At 36.3% G+C, this 17,354-nt stretch overlaps 2 protein-coding genes and 1 pseudogene across 2 annotated transcripts; 1 reads left to right on the forward strand and 2 right to left on the reverse strand.

The window, feature by feature from the left end:
- LOC21408613 (ENHANCER OF AG-4 protein 2) lies at positions 1-426 on the forward strand. Its single transcript, XM_010100196.1, has one exon. The coding sequence runs from the start codon at positions 1-3 to the stop codon at positions 424-426; it is 426 nt and encodes a 141-aa protein (XP_010098498.1).
- Positions 427-3,651: 3,225 nt separating this feature from the next.
- LOC112092011 lies at positions 3,652-5,592 on the reverse strand (annotated as a pseudogene).
- Positions 5,593-9,621: 4,029 nt separating this feature from the next.
- On the reverse strand, positions 9,622-16,848 carry LOC21408615 (subtilisin-like protease SBT2.2). The gene is made up of 10 exons (XM_010100198.2): positions 16,291-16,848; positions 15,321-15,474; positions 14,608-15,005; positions 13,792-13,887; positions 13,589-13,661; positions 13,112-13,394; positions 11,897-12,228; positions 11,540-11,807; positions 11,132-11,413; positions 9,622-10,277 (listed from the first exon to the last, which is right to left on the reverse strand). The coding sequence occupies exons 1-10, from the start codon at positions 16,500-16,502 to the stop codon at positions 9,850-9,852; spliced, it is 2,526 nt and encodes an 841-aa protein (XP_010098500.1). The 5' UTR covers positions 16,503-16,848; the 3' UTR covers positions 9,622-9,849.
- Positions 16,849-17,354: the final 506 nt, after the last annotated feature.

A 17,354-nucleotide genomic window follows, 5' to 3' on the forward strand; every position in this document is an offset into this window, starting at 1 on the left:
ATGGCCGTGAATTTCACTTTCATTCTAGGCTTGATTCTGTTCTCCGACCTTGTAACTGATCATCACACAAACGCTCGTTCACTTGTTGATCAGGAATCAGAAACAGCCAAACAAGGGGATAAATATGGAAACTTACAAGCTGCAGGCAATGAGAAGGAAATTAGCGTGGGAAAGTTGGCGGAATCGAAGGAGTTTGGCCGTGAGATGAAAAATTTGCCACCTTTACCAAATATACCCGGAATCCCGATTCCGTCGATTCCAGGATTCCCTAATCCGCCAGCAGTACCTTTGCCAGATATCCCAATCTTTAGGCCACCGTTTGATAATATTCCAGGAGTACCTCCACTCCCTTCGATTCCCAATCTACCACCACTTCCTCCGCTTCCTAACATCCCATTCCCATTCCTCTCGCCTCCTCCCTCGTAAGTAGTGATCATTTCCCACCCGTCAAAAGTACTGGTGACTACACTATATATATATATATATATATTAGTTTGTTTAATAGTGGTTTTTGGGGTTTTGTATGTTAGGAATAACCGATAATATGAGTGTGCATGAAGAAGTATGTGGGGTTGGTCTTGTATGTTAATTGTAGCTTGTGCTGGTTTATTTATGTACTATTGTGTATCATATATATATATATATGTGTGTATGTGTTGCATTTTATTAGTAATTTTACATGATATTATGTAATGGGTTATTAGTACGATAGTTTCCAGGATGGCTGATCATGCATGCATGCGTATATTAATAGACTTGACTGTTTGAAATAGATTTCTTTTGAGTTTGAACAAAGAATTCTTGAATAGACACGTCATTTAAAGGAATGAGAAATCCATCCGAACAATTGTACTACTGTTCCCAAGGCACATAGTGAGTGATAGTCAGACGGTAATGAATGTTAAATATTGTCGCCGGTGAATCTTGCCACCACTTATTTCTTGCAATTCGACTCTCCATCAGTACTCGATCTTAATATTTCAGCTTGGAAATATAACTATGCGCGCGTGTGTGTATAAATAGGGGGTGTTCGGTTCAATGATTCAATTCAAATCAACCAAATTCAAGTAAAAAAAAAAAAAAAAGCGAAGTTGCGTTCTTTTGGCCTCGTTCAGTTTGCCGACTCGAGTTTTCAATTCGAGCTGAAATGTGACTTTATGTGAGAGTTTTTAACTCTAATAAAGTTAGATGTGACTTTTTGTGAAAACTTTTAATTGTAGCAAAACTGGAATTGAAAACTCGAATCGATAAAATAAACGAATGGTAAATATATACACACATACACACGCACACACACTCCACATACAAGATAAAAAAAAAAAAATGATCTTTGGAGCATGATATAACTCTTGTATACCTTGTGGCCCTAAAAGAAATAATTGCAGAAAATGCCATTCCATGTCTTCATACAATATTTCGTAGTATATCAACTGGTATCTACCTCGAAACCGGATGATTATAGCTAATTGCCATGATATCGATTGGTTACCCTCGACAACCACCATATCGATCGGTGATGATTGAGAATGAATGAAATGCATCACCTTTGGAAGTTTGAATAGTTGTAATTTCTTAGATGATAAATAGTTACAAATTATTCATAGATGGGTATGTATCAAGTGGCCATTGAGTTGAGATGTACTAGTGAAATTACATTTTAGGAGCATTTTAGTTTTTTATATAAATTCTTATACCACTTTTTTATTTTTATTTAAATCATTTCCTAAAAAATTAATTCTATATTTTTTAAAAAAAAAAAATTAAAATTTGTAAAATTTAAGTTTAAGATTTGACAAGTAGTTTAATGGTTAAATATGAGTTTAAATAAACTAGTACAATTAAACACGCGAATTGGCACGATGTGACACATTAGAGCATGGACTAATAGATCGTGTTGGACTAATACGCAGGGAATTACCGGTAAGCACATCACAATACGAGCAAATATTATATCGTGAAAAGCACAACACATGAACATGATTGCTCCTAATTAAGAGTAACTCACGCTTAGTTTGTGTATCATTAAAATGCGGTATAGAGAGGTGGCAATGGAGTGCCATTAAATTTAATATTAGAGGTGAATTTAGTACCCAAGATAAATGTTCACATGGAATAAGTAAATAAGTCCTAAAGTCAATGAGATATTCGCATGTGCTTGCTGAAGAACTTGGATCCACTTTGAATAAGTCTCATTCCTTTCTGCGTATAATTGCTTCCCTCATCATCCTTGATGCAACAATAAATTCTTCCATTAATTTTTTTAGGATAGTTCTTCCATTACTTTTTTGTAGGATAATTCTTCCAATATTTTATTCTTGCAGTTTAAAAATAGTAACAAAAGAAGGGAGGCATAATCAATTATACACTATATACTAATTATGCACCTTTGTTCTAAAAGTATATCTCATTCCAATTTCCACTTGACGAAAAACTATTACAAAGTGGGAAAAAAGATTGTGAGATGTGATTCTATAGCATTAAAATTTACTTATTACAACAATAAAAGAGCAAAAAAAAAAAAAAAGAGATGGTTATACCAATTTCCACCACTAAGTTCAAAAGGCTATAAAGAAAAAACTACTAATGAGAACGGAGGCGAATTAGGAGACCTTTCTCTGCTTTGGTAGGTTCTTCTCATGTAGTATACATCGTGTCATCTCCAATATGAACCTGTTCCGTCTCTCACTTACTCCATTTTGTTGCGGAGTGTATGGAGTGGTTAGTTGATGTTGGATGCCTTCCTCCTCACAAAATCGGTTGAAGGATTCAGAGTTGTACTCCTTGCCATTATCTGATCTAAGAGTCTAAATTCTGCAGCCACTCTCATTCTCAACTCTGGCTTTAAAGTTCCAGAAGGCTTGAGCCACCTTACGGGTGAAATCATCAATGAATGCAGCATAATAGAGACTACCTTTCAAGGAAGGCGTTCTTTATGGGCCTGCAATGTCCGTGTGAATTAACTGCAGCTTCTTTGATGCTCTCCATGCTATCTTGGGAAACGGTTTTCTGCTTTGCTTTCCAAACTGACATGCTTTGTAGTTTGGAATGCAATCATCAAGTTCTGGAAGATCATTTGCCATCATCTTGGTTTTCATCTGTAGCAGCCCCTGATGATGATAGTGCCCGAGCCTCTTGTGCCATATTTCTATGATACTTTCTTTGACTGGGAAAGCAGTTTGCTCCTCCTCCAATGGATTTAGAACAAAACTTTTCCCTTTCATTTTCACTTTGAAAATATATTGGCCAATTGCATCTTTAATCAAGCAACTTTTGTCTTCGAACATAACTTTATAACCTTTTTTCAATTAGTTGTCCAACACTTAACAAGTTTTGATCAATTTCAGGGACATACAACACATCAGAAATGAACTTAGTACCTGTGTAGCTCGAGATTACAACTGTTCCCTTTCCTTTCACAGTTATGTACTCGCCATTTTCAATTCGAACCTTTGACGTGTTTGTGCTTGATAATTCCCTGAAAAGATCCTTATCGTGTGTCATGTGGTTAGTACAACCACTGTCAATGAGCCAGCTCTCACTTGATTCGATGCTTGAAAAACATGTAGCCATGAACAGTTGGTCCTCCTCCTCTTTAGAGATGCTTATACCAATTTCCACCATCAAGTTCAAAAGGCTATAAAGAAAAAACTACTAATGAGAACGGAGGCGAATTAGGAGACCTTTCTCAGGAGTGGACATTATATCGCCTAAAATCTTTTCATTCGGAAAAACCAGTTCCCATTGGAATCTTTTTACGACATTGTGGACGAAAGTGAGAATGGCAAGTCTTGCATATTCTTTGCCAGGGCACATGCGAGGTCCTCCTCCAAACGGCACAAATGTGAATGGTGGGAATGCGTTTGTGTTGTCGTATCTTGATGGATCGAACTTTTCTGGCTCTGGAAAGTATTCTGGGTTTTTTTTTTTTTTTTTTTTTTGCCCTGAATTATTCTGGGAATCTGGGTTCTTGTTTGTTATACCGACAAATATTTAGCATGCGTATTTTTTAGTGCAATATTAAGTATGTCAATAAATAAAAAAACATAAAAATGGAAGAAATCCTCAATAGCACTGTTCCAACGAAAATAAAAGCAGGTTATGTTTAAATATAAAACATATTATTGGTAATAGCTTTCTAAATAGATTGACAGACTTAACATAATATCAGAGATTAATGTACTTTTTATCTCTTTTAAGTTGACATTACGTGTTAAGTTTTAATGTATTTTATGCTTATTATTAAATATTAATCTGTTGGATCAGTTTTTCCATTGATATAATCTAATGATTACTCATTGTCATGTCCATATATAAAAAGGAATATGAAAATATAAACTAATTACACACCTTCCAGCCTTTTCGGATGGTGTATCCGGCATAGGTGAAATCAGTGAGAGCCTCTCTGAAAGTGCCCTGAAGTGGAGGAGTTAACCTCATAACTTCACACAGCACGTTCCAACTGTACTTCATCTTCTTTATGTCTTCCCATTCCAACATGTCTCCTCTCTTCTTTGATTCTGCCATCTCCTTTTGCTCTGTTCATTTTTTTTTTTTTTTCAAAACAACCCATTTAAAAAAACCATTAAAACTTCTAAAAAATAATAACAATATTAAGTGAACACGATATTATTATGTGTACGTACCTGCTACGACTTTTTGGTAAACATCAGGCCTCTCACCAACATATTTCATGAAGAAAGCCATGGCAGTGGCCACAATACTGCTATAACCAGCAGTGAGTAAACCCGTAATCTTATCAGCAATCTCAGCCTCCACCATGTGCTTCCCTGACGCATCACTCGCTACAATCATGTGCGCCAGAATGTCCTGCATCGCCTCCCCCGCCGCCATCGCCTTCTTCTTCTTTCCGATCACCGCCTTCAACTCCTTTCTTAGCGTATTCGCAGCCGTCGTCGCTCTGTAAAATGTCGTCCCCGGAAAGTTCAAAATAAGAGAATGCATCCCCACAGTGACATTGTCGAAGTTGTCAACTAGCCTCGCAATCCTTTCAGGGTCTCCGATGCCCAGGAAGAATCTGCAGGCGAGAGTAAGAGTAAGACTCTTCGCCAGAGGAAAAGCCTTCACTTCATTTTTCCCTTCCCAGTAGTTCTTCATTTGTTCCTGAGTGACTGCGTCCATTTTCGACAAGTATCGGATCAAAGCTTCGGGCTTAAGAAACCCCAGCGAGCGGAGGACTTTTTTGGCTTCTTCAGCACTGGCATATTGGAGTTGGGCCGCCTTGTGCTGTTTGTTATAAGATCGGAACAGTCACTGACAGGAGCGTGGACGGAAGGCCGTGAAGTACTTTTGTTCGTTAGAGAAGAGGAACTTGTGGCCGTTGGGACCGCATATTACGGCGGTTTTCTCACCGAGGATGTTGGTCTTGAAGATGTCGGGGGAGTACTTGTTCATCCTCTTGAACACAAAATTTTCCGGCTAACCAAACAAGAACTCTATGGTTCCTCCTATGATGGGCCAGCCCATGCTGCCCGGCGGGAGGTTTTTCGTGTTGTCCGAGGATTTGGTGGACTTGAACATGAAGAGGGAAAAAAATGGGGCCAAACAGAGGATGAGGGTGAGGGTGATCTCCATGGTTGAGAGAATTATTGGAGACTGAAGTTCTGTTGCTAATTAGAAAAGAAAATATCTCGGTAGAGACGTGTTTGACTAACAACAAACTGAATTAACTTTATTAATTGCAGAAACATTACAATTTATAATTTGATGAACAACAACTAACTAAAGTCATGGCCCTTAACATGTGCCATGGTTACAAACGTGCATAACAGAAAAATTAACAACTTCCTAAAAACTAAGTAGACTACTTTGAATCATTCAAATGTAAAACAAACTTTGACAACGTGGCTGAACCACTTCTGTAACGTGACAGTACTCTAAAACACATGTCTAAAGCCTGTTTAAAATCATAATGTTTTATTTTATCGTGATTTTAATCATATTCAACATTAAAACTGTAATCATATTCAACATTTAAAAGCGTGCACCACTTGTATAAGTAATGCTTCAAGGGAATGTCTATAGTAGGAGTCCTTGCTTACAGCTCAACTGTTTCCCTTTTCGTGGGAGGTGATCATTAATTTATAAGGTTGTTTTTTTCCTCATTTTTATATGACTTCATAAAAGTGTTCTCTAACATTAATATTAAGAAAAATGCTAAAAAGGGAATGTCTATAGTAGGAGTCCTTGCTTACAGCTCAACTGTTTCCCTTTTCGTGGGAGGTGATCATTAATTTACAAGGTTGTTTTTTTCCTCATTTTTATATGACTTCATAAAAGTGTTCTCTTACATTAATATTAAGAAAAATGCTAAAATATATGGATGGCTTGCCGTTAGGACTGTTCATGGGTTGGGTTGGTGTAGAGTAAGGCTTTTTCTTTCCTCGTCTCAAAGAGTGCGGGTTGTACATATTTGGCCCTAATGATGTTAGAAAAATTTCACAACCCAATGATGTTTTTGTTGGGTTGGGGCGGTGCGGGGTGGGTTGGGTGATCGGTTTCAACATCCAAAGAATCAAAGACTCAAAGTTCAATCCAGCATTCAAAGTTGATCATCAAATAGATATAATAACTCCAACATTCAAATAAATAGAAATTAAAAGTTCAATCCAACATCAAACATGAAGCAAAGTAGCCAATCCAATATCAAATATAAAGCAAATATAAATTAGTCTATGCTCATAAATTAGTCTTAACATAAAGTAAACATAGAGGCTTAATTCAAACATAAAGAAACTAGAGAGTAGATATGAGTTGCTTGCCTAGGGTTAGATATTAGAGGAGGCAAGTTAGAGCGCAAGTTGGGTTGGGGTGTGCGGGCCATAATAGGTCCAACCCACACCCCGTCTCAAAACTTCAGGCTAGACATTGAATGGGCTGAAAAAAAAATGTAATACTAAAAATTGTATTTTTCGAGTTGAATTAGGGTGAGATGGGTTGGGTCTACGAGTTTTACAGGTTTATGAGCAACCCTACTTGCCGTTGACAAAAATTTATACGATAGTTTGGTATCACATCAGATTCAATAAGTAAACGCAGACCTAGAGACAAGTGAGCCAAGGAAGAAGAGACAAGTGAGCCAAAAGAAGGAAGAAGAGACGAGTTTGATGGGAAGACAAGTGAGCCAAAAAACAAACAAAAAAACAAACAAAAGGAAGAAGAAAAGATATGCTAAAACAGAAATTAAAAAATAAAAAGTTTTATTTGTACCGTTGTTCTCATGAACTGAATCCTTGAAAAAGTAATAATATGTAAACCCTCAATGATTCTAAAGATTGATGGGAAGACTCCAATCGATAATGTTGTTAATTTATTGAGGGTTAATGTTTTTAATTAATTTTTATCAACATAAAAAAATTTGGAAGTATTCTTTTTCAAAATAATAATAATAATAATAATAATAATAATTTGGGTTTTCAATTGCCTGAAGGGGAGGATACGATTTGTTTTTTTTTTTTTTTTTTTTTTTTAATCAATGGGAGGCTACCAATAACTTATACTGCAAATGGTAGTCTTTCAATTGGAATTAGGAATATGTCAAGCACATTTTTTTAAGGAAGAATATATCAAGCGCTTGATTGTTCCCTCGTCAATCTAAAAATGTATATATCATGTATCATAATTGACCATAAACTTCTGTAAATCTAAAAACATATAGATTCATTCATTACTGATAATTTGATTTATAAATCATTTGCTAATTGATCAGAAGAGAGAGCTACAATAACAACTAACATAAGTTGCTCAACACACTTTCCTAGATTACAAACATACCCGTAGGTTTCTCATATTTTAGAAGCAGAGAACCAGAACTGATCTCAAAACCAATAGGAAGATGAACCAAAGGGGTTGAATTAGGCATGGCAGTGATGAAAGAAAATGTGGGCATTGCAGGAAACAACAAAATATCAGTCACATTTACATTTTCACTTAGAGGTGAGGAGGACCTGGGTCCCAGTTGCAAGGTGAAAGGTTTCTTTAGGGGCAACAAGTGGCGAGAAGCCGAACATGTGCCGCGGCGGCCGGAGAGAAGCAGTAGAGGAAGGAAGAAGTGGAGGAAGTTGAACTTGAGAGACAAATCCATGATGTTTCAATGGGGGACGAAAATGAAATGGAAAATTGTGTGTGTTGGAGTGAAAGAATGGTGGGTGTTTAATATGGGCGAGACTTGAGAGGGAAAGAAAGATCAAAGAAGAGAAATTTCATGTCAGTTCTACCTTAAACCTAGAAAAATATTACCAGTAGTAGAGTTGGTTAATGTTGTTGATGCAAAATTTTAGTGACACAACAAACTGTTAAAAGTTGTTGCGCGAAGTGTACTACAAATGTCACACGACTAATGTCGTTTAATAATAATAGTTTTGAATTATTATTATTACTATTATTATTATCGTCGTCATCATGCCGGTATTTTTTTTTTAATAAAACTCATGTCTCAAGAAACTTACATTTAAACAAAACATAGTAACAAACACAATACAATACTCAACAACGAGTAATATTTTCATACGGGTATTCAAGCTCTACAAGTAAAGATGAAATTAAGTACAAAATTACCGATAGACTATACTTACTAATGTGTTCGGACCTATAAATTTGTTGATTCCACATTGTGTAACAAAACTTTTACTCGATTATTAGGTATGATCATATTTTTGGTGTATATGCAACAACGCTCACGAGTCTTCAACAATTCTTCAAACTAGCAAGCAGGTTAGCCTTGGGGGTGTCAAAAGAGGGGGATATATAGGAGGGTACGATACGGTTGGTGTTAATGGGGATTCGTTAAAAGTTTCTAAAATAGACTTTGGTTGAGTCATTCGCAACGCATTGGCTTGCTTTAACTCTCGACAGCACAGAATCTTTGTCGCATGGCATCCGCCAAAAATCAGAAAATGAGTCCCACACGTGCGTTTAGAATTAATTTTAAAATAATTTTATTTTTAATAAAAAATAAAAATGAGATTGTTTTAAAAATTATTCTGTGACCGATTCTAAAATTGTATTTAGTTAATTTTTTAAGATATTATTTTGAGTATAAATCAAAAATAAAATTGTGTTTATTAATTAATATATTATAATATTATTAATAAATACTAAAAAATAAAAACAAAAAAGTGAAAACAACTTTCAACTGTTTTTTAATTCTTTTACAAAAACCATTATCACTATTTTCGTTTTCGTTTTCATTTTTAAAACATTTACTAAACAAACGTCGTTTCGTTTTCATTTTTATTTTTTACTTCTCGAAATACGTGAACAGTTTTTAAAAATGGTTCCAAACACGCATTAAATGTCAAGATACCCAAGTGCAAAGAAAGAAAAATTTTAACACCAAAGGCCCCGTTCTTTTCGCTGATTCGAGTTTTACTACAGTAAAAAGCTCTCAAAAACAGTCACATCTAACTTTTTTACTACAGTAAAAAGCTCTCACACAACATCACATATCAACTCGAATTAGCGAACCGAACGGGCCCAAAGTAGGTCAAGATACCAAAATGCAAAATGTCAAAGTGACTTTAACACCCTACGAGCTCCAGACTATATACATACATATATATATATATATATATATATATATCAAAGAAATAGAAAGAGTGGGGTCAACACATTGTGTTATTAGTTACTGCATCTACATTACAAACAGCTCTAAGAATTTATATGAGAACATTTACAATGCAATGAATCAAAAAATTATTAAAGCCCAACTACGCAAGCAGATAATAAAACCCAACAAAAGGATAGAAACCACAAACTGCAAACTACAGGGGAAAACGGTGGGGAAACAAAAAAATATAAATAATAATATTAATAAAGCATGAGCCTCAAACTTCAGCTGTTAGTTGTATTAAATGTGGTTTTGACAATGACTGCTAAAGGAATGTTAATTACATGACCTTTACTTCCGAAAAGTCCAATCCTTCCGAAGCTAGCAACTGAGTTGTTGAGTATGGCATTCAAGACTATGGTCAAGACCTGTTTCTGTCCACTGGCAATGTAAAAGTGAGTTGGAGAAACCTTCGCTGAAACTCCGTAAGGAGCACTCCAACCCACACTATAAGTGTCGTCCTCTGCGATGTTGGTCACCGTTCTCTGGACTGTTTGCGACTGGTTAAGTTTCGTTAATGTGATTGAGGGTAAGTTCAAATCAGCACCATTAATGGTGGAATTGTAAACCCAACAGTCTTGGCCGGTGTAATTCCGAACAACAGGAACCGAGCCGTTAATGCCACACAGAAATGACATGTAATCGTTATAACCTGCACCAAAACCACTAGTATTTCTCAGGCACAATTCAGTAAAGAGAAGTCATTCATGTAGAACTAGTGAGAGTTACTTCTGCACCATGATGTCCACCTCAGTACAGTGTCTTTTTTCCATCACAATATTTGTAAAACTAGCAAATTCCTATCTCATTTTTAATCCGAATGGAAAATATACAAAGGCACAAGTTTGTTTCCCCTCAAATTGCAGGTTGAGGAGCCCAAATCACTATCAAAACTAAAATTCCCACTACAAGTTATTATCACAATCAGGTTCCTCTCAATTACTGATACTAAAATCTTAAAACTGGTAAAAAACAAACCCAACAAGGTGCATCAACTTTCTTCTTCTACTTTTTGTTTTTTTGTTTGTTTTTTAATATCCAGAAATCCCCTGAACAACTGGAACCTTTTGCCAAACCCTAACAAGATACTTCTAACACTCCCATGCACACAAAAACCTGGTGAACTCGAGTCACATGCTACTAAACATGTACCAAATAAGACTACCACAAAGGATGACAAGATTTATACCCAAGAATAAAATTAATTACCTCCTAGACCATACTATGTTCTAGTCCAATAAGATCTATCTAGTTCTAACATACATTTGTTAATTTCCTGGAGGGTCGTTTTGGTTTCTTAAGTGAGTAGCCTCTGTTCAAATTTCCTCATTGTACTTGTATTTCTACTTTTGCTTTTCTCTTGTTTTTCTCTTTTTCTGGAGGATTTCTCATCCTCAACTCGTGTTGATTAATCTTTTATCAATAAAGGTTTCTGTTTATTTAAAAAAACATACATTAGTCAATAAGCTGAATTGCCACCAAAATGTGCTATAAACAGCGACTTACTGGCATCAAAAATCAGGCCAGGGTTCAGCGCTGCAGTTGCATTCACGAAGCCACTGCCCATATCAAAAGGAGTTGCAGGGGACTGGTTTACATCTGGATCGGCATAAGCACGCTGAGCCAATATTGGCCCACCATTCTTATCATATAGAGAAGCTGTTGTGGAAAGAGCAGATGCAATGGCCGCAGGACTGAAGCTCGGGAACTTCTGCTTAATCAGTGCAGCAAGCCCAGCAACATGAGGAGCAGCCATGCTTGTGCCAGACATCATTGCAAACTTCTCACCTAAAAGGTCAACCCAATCATAAAAATCATTATTTACATGCATAACAAATAGTTTAATAGTAAAAAGAAACATGCATAATTGTTATTAAGCAGATCATATTGTCTGTAATGTCCATGAACTCGTACCGAGGAATTCAACCGAGTCGCCTCCAGCAGAACTCCAAGCAGCCCAAACAAAATTTCCAGGAGCTACCAAATTGGGTTTCATTATGTCCGCATCATCAAGAGAGCTATCTTCTGGATCTGGTCCTCTAGCAGAGTAATACATAATCCTGGGAGCGGAATTACTGTAGTTGGCCTTTAGTCCACCACAAATTCTAGCAGAACCCCCAAATTTGAAAATTTTGTTCTTACCATCTCGCTCCAAGGAGGAATTGTAGTATTGAAGTAAAATCTGCCAGAAGTACCACTGAGTCTTAGTAAAATTCAGAGAGAAAGAGAAATCCTACACACTATACTTCCACCTAAATATGGTCCCTTTACCTTGGAGTTTTCGGGTGATGGAACTATGATACCGGGCATTTTCATTGGAACTGGATTAAGCTGGAAACCAAGTACAAAAGGATCCATGTAGAACACAAGACCTACTGCACTTAGGTTTTTTGCCGTTTGCAAAGCCCGTTGGATTGTGGAGATACCAAGAATAAATCGTATTGAATAGCTGCAGATTAAAAGGTTCCCTTGGACAAGATCGTAGTCAAATTTACTAGAGTCTTGGCATTCACCCACATACATATCGTCAGAAACTGATGTGTCATTGTTTAACACATGAACAGCAGAAACTAGTGTGTACTTTGTATCTTTCTTCGTTCCCGCTGAATGGAAACAAATACAAACTTGATCACTGTCAAAGCATTGCATTTGAAATAATAAACCATATGCAAGTTCAATTGCATGTATAATGATGTTAGCCATACAAATGGTTATTTCAGGTCAGAAGCAGACTTGGTATTACGCTGAATAAGGAGTAGAGCAAAAAAAATTTTCAATAAAAAGAAAAATGAGAACAGATTCAAGGAAGCGAAAAACTTGAATATGTGGAGAGGGTTTTTTTTCTCTTTTTTCAAAAGGTTTTCGGTCAATTAAAAAAATCCAAACTATAGAATGGCCAATAGACAAAAATGGACTATGTTACAGTAGAAATAGTTATGTGGTTGGTAACAACCTCTGGAACAGTTGCATATAAAAACCACCAAATAAAGAAACTCTTGTAATGGAAAAAACTGAAAGTAAATACAACAAGTAACATCTAATTTGCGAACAAACAGCTTTCACTAGAATTTTCATAAAACTAAACGCAAAAGTGATGCATTCGTCATTCGTGCATATAAAGTTATCTCTGTCTTTTTATGACACTCCAGCATGTCTAATTATGTGATCCTCACATATTTTTCAATATCCTGCCTTCCTTATATAGCTTTTTAGGATTGTGTCCGAGAACTCAAACATAAAATTCACTCTCTTTTTGTTTCTTTCCTTCTATTCTACTCGACTTTTTGACTTCAAGCTCTATCACTTGAAGCCAGTAAATAATGATGGATATCGACCACTCAAAATAATGATCCAGTGCAAACCAGGTTGATTTAGATTCTGTCCACGATGTTATGTAAGCATGTGAAGCAAGAAAGTGTTTTCCAGATAATACTTCATGACAAAATTAACAAGAAATGGAGCACCAAAGTAGGAAGACAAACTTACGTGCCAAACCAACTCCAGGAATTGTAATGTTGTTTCCAAGGACTATAGAGTTGCTGTAGCTTCTATCATGAGAAGCCGCACCAACTGAGAAGATCCACGGACTAAAAGAAGACATGCTTTTCGGGGACGGCCCAGTATTTCCTGCTGCTTGCACAACAAATATACCAGCCTTCACAGCTGATAACAGCGCCATGTCTATGGGATTGAAAAATGTCGCGAGACCAGGAGGCCGCCTGTTTGGAGTTATTGATAAGCTTATAATGTCGACCCCATCGTGAGCAGCCTGAGAATGCATTATGAAATATGAATGTTAACTACATATTAACGCATAATAGCACACCTTCAACTATCTGATTGCAAGATCAATGTTAAACTGCAGAGGATATGCAAAATAACAGTCTGCTGTTATCCTTAAATTAATTGCGCGTGTCACAGAAGAAATAGTTGCAGAAAGCAAAATAAGCGAATTGTATATACCTGGTCTATTGCAGCAACAACATCAGCAGCAAATCCTCCGAAGCTCTTGTACAATGCCTTGTAAACAGCAATGCTGGAAACAGAGGCATCTGGTTAGGACATGAAAGTTTTATATGCAAAGAATTTTTTGATCAAAACATAGACACTACTCAAAAGTAAAACGATAACATAACAACAAATCCACTGAAACTACTCATAATTACTGTGAACGGGGAGCCATCCCACTTGCATTCCCAAAGTGATGCCCTGAAACTATCACCGGAACGCCGTGGTTTCCTGCAGCAACTGAAGCCGTGTGCCTGCAGATTAAAACGAGATCAATCAGCTGCCTTTTGAAGAATGAATAGATAAAAACCACATGAAGTCGCTATGTTTTTCTCCCAAAGCACTAAACAGAACACATAAAATACAATCACAAACATTATAAAATATCTATTTAGCTTTCACACAGCATGAAAATTCATTCAAAGACTTTGAAGAATCGACCCATATATGCTGCAAGTTAAATACACTTGCGGAACAGACTTGTCTTTCTATTCATATGAACATGATATGTGAAACATAGACAAATCATTCTCTAACATGATGATGAGTGGGGCATGTCCACCCAAGGAAAAACTAAACAAAAAGCAACAATAAAGAAGCGATTTTTAGAAAATCCTAGTTGTCTGCAGTTACTGAGACCTAAAAATAGTGACTCAGCCAATCCCTTTAGGCTCAGTTCTATTAACCGTTAAAATTCATATGTCCATTATTTTGTCAGGATTTGTTACCTCTAGTGTATATGTTAATATTGAACCTCAAAAGCAAATATTTAACATGGTATGATAAGGATATTACGAATATATATTTTATCTTATCCCTTTATTTATCTATGAAAAAAAAAGGGGCATGGCAAATAATGATTTAACAAATATTTGAGGATAACTTAGATTAGTTCTTGAGAGGAAACAGGAAAAAAACGAGTAATGCTAGAAGAGCAAAGTACAATCAATTTGGAAAATGCAACAAGAACTCACGTTCCGTGGCCATCACCATCAAATGGTGAAGCAAAGTCTTGAGAAGAGTTGAAAATTCCTCTGCTTATAGCTGACGCTGCAAAATGGCGAGCCCCAACAAGCTTCCGATTACATGAACCAGATGGAAAATCTGGAGTAACCTCACAGATGCCTGAAAAACGGCGAGGAACTGGATACTGACGAGCAGATGTATCGTCAGCAAAACTTGGGTGATTTGGATCAATGCCAGTATCGATAAACCCAATTACGATTCCTTCTCCTGCAGATTCATATCCACCTTGTTCTGCCCAAGCTCCTTGTGGTAAACCCAAAAACTGAGGAGTATGAGTGGTTGCAGTTCGAACAGAGAAATCCAATACCACATTAGCCACTTCTCTCCTCCTTGAAAGCCTATCTGCCTTCAAATGAAGAAATATCACCATTTTAAAGACTCAATGGAAGTACATTAGCGGTGGATATTACCATTTTGAGGACTCAATAAAATCACGCAATATAATGCAAGAATGAAGAAATTTTCTCATATGGGTAATAGTCATGTTAGTCGCAAGATGTAACGATATATAATTTCCCCGTACAACACAATACTTTTGTGAGCAACTTACCAAGAGTTCAAAACAAAGCAGCACCATTTAGTACAGCAGAACGACTATGATAAGGAAGTATCAATAAGTATGGTTATCAGGTTATACAATTAAATTCAAATGATAAACTACCTGCTGTGGTGTAACAAGCACCGCGAACCCATTAATTAAGTAGTGGTAGCTATACAGCTTCAGATAATTCTGCCCTCTCAGTGCCCTCCTCAATAATGAATCGTGAGCGCGAGCAATATACGAACTGTACCGCCGATCTGTTCTGGAAATGTTTCTAAACAGAAGAAAAATAATCCAAAACATCATCAACATAAGTAAAGCTCCAAAAGATCAGACAGCAATTAAAAGGTAAGCCAGTGAAAGAAACAAGACAACCAGGAAAAAAAAAAAATTACCATCACCAATCCTAACTCATATATTCTCGAAATGAAAGATGAAATTAAACACAAATAAAAGGAATTAACACAAGTACAATTCTCAATTTGAATTGGGAATCTAATCCATATTTACCTTTCTCGAAACCTGAAACCTAAAACATTCTCATTTTTTTCTCTCCCAAACACCAATCTCGATTAGATTCCCAGTTCATATAGAGAATTGTGGTTCAAACACGTGAAACAAACTGGTGCTTAATAATACGATGAGTACAAGTTTAGAAGTGTGCATGAGGGACAATTTCCTCAGAAACCCCAGACCAAGGAACAAAAAGGACTCATGTGCAAGAAACTCAAGCAAGTTGCAAACATATTTTGTAGTGCAAATATGGAAATGAAATACTAATTTATACGCCAAATTAGATCTCTCTGTATCTCTTCCTTTTTCTTTGCAAATACTATGAATTCTGCTTGCAACGGCAAAATAAAAACTTTTCACATGGTCTCAAATACAACAAAGATTACATTCCAGAAAATAATAGGCTAAACAACCAAATAACAACAACAACAACAACAACAACAACAACAACAACAACAATAATAATAATAATAATAATAATAATAATAATAATAAAACTAACTTGAGATTCCAAACGAACGTAAAACCAAATCTGGATATTTAAAAAGAAAAAGGAAAGAAAATAAGATAAAAGTACCTTGGTTTATGAACTCTCAACCTCTCGGAAGAACCATACTTGGCTCCATGATTTTCCCTCAGCTCACCATAGTAATGAACAGAATCATGAGCTTCTTTAAGAGTGACGATATAAATAGCTGTAATATTCTTTGAATCATCCTGGCACGAAGAGCAAATAAACATCCCAAAGCAAAGCAAGGCTACTAAATAAACTCCATAAATGCTCCTCATTTCGGAATTGCACTAAAATCCCAGGAAACAAACAAACACTCCCGAAACTGCCAAAAATCTGCTTCTGAGCAAAGCTCCTCAAAACCCCATTTCAGAAAATCAATAAACCAGAGTAAAGAAAACCCCAGATATCCTTGTCTAAACGGCGAACATGGTTGTGAATGGAAAGTGAAGAAAACCCATTAAGCATTCACATTTAAGAAGTGATATGGCCAAGAAAGAAGAGTTCTTTGCGGTGGAAAAAGAACGCTTTCGTTCACTTTAGCGTGTTTCTAGAGAGAGAGAGAGAGAGAGAGGAAGTATGAGAGGGAGTATTAATAGCAGGGGAAGTAAGTGAGAAGTGAGGAGAATCTGAAAGCTTTTCTCGGGTGCTGTGCATTAGAACGAAAAAGAAAGAAAAGGTTAGGTTGGACTAAGAAAATGGGAAAATTGAGCCGTTTTATTTTGTTTTTATTCTATTTTTTGGAGGTTTTTCTTTGGTGTCCCTTTGTGCATAGCTGGAATTTTCTGGAATTTTTTTCACTTTAGTGATGTGTAAGGTGTAAAACTACAAAACCCATGTTTTAGTACTTAGCTACAAAGATTGACAACATCTGTATCTATGTATCTATATCTATATATGTATATATATTTTTGGCTATACTAATGTACATGGGTTTTTGATGAGTCAGAATCCTCCATTTTGGCCATTTCTCTACATTTCTTGTCTATTTGCTTCCAACGTTCCAATTTTTATAAGATCGCCCGTGACACTCATAGAAAGAGAGAGAGAGAGAAATAGTTAAGTAAAACACTAATATGAAGTGGGGATATTGTGGGACGGTGGTGTTTGGAGCACACTATGGCATGGCT

The sequence above is a fragment of the Morus notabilis genome, unplaced genomic scaffold, assembly GCF_000414095.1.
Source record: "Morus notabilis unplaced genomic scaffold, ASM41409v2 Scaffold276, whole genome shotgun sequence".
Taxonomy (NCBI): domain Eukaryota; kingdom Viridiplantae; phylum Streptophyta; class Magnoliopsida; order Rosales; family Moraceae; genus Morus; species Morus notabilis.

What these genes read in the sequence shown, in the direction of transcription:
- LOC21408613 (XM_010100196.1), top strand. Translation starts at nt 1, where the DNA reads ATGGCCGTGAATTTCACTTTCATTCTAGGCTTGATTCTGTTCTCCGAC.
- LOC21408615 (XM_010100198.2), bottom strand. Translation starts at nt 16,502, where the DNA reads ATGAGGAGCATTTATGGAGTTTATTTAGTAGCCTTGCTTTGCTTTGGG. An exon ending in TCCTGGAGTTGGTTTGGCAC is followed by an intron (nt 12,229 to 13,111) that starts GTAAGTTTGTCT and finishes GTTTCCATTCAG; the next exon opens with CGGGAACGAAGAAAGATACA. An exon ending in TGGCCTGATTTTTGATGCCA is followed by an intron (nt 10,278 to 11,131) that starts GTAAGTCGCTGT and finishes GTTTTGGTGCAG; the next exon opens with GTTATAACGATTACATGTCA.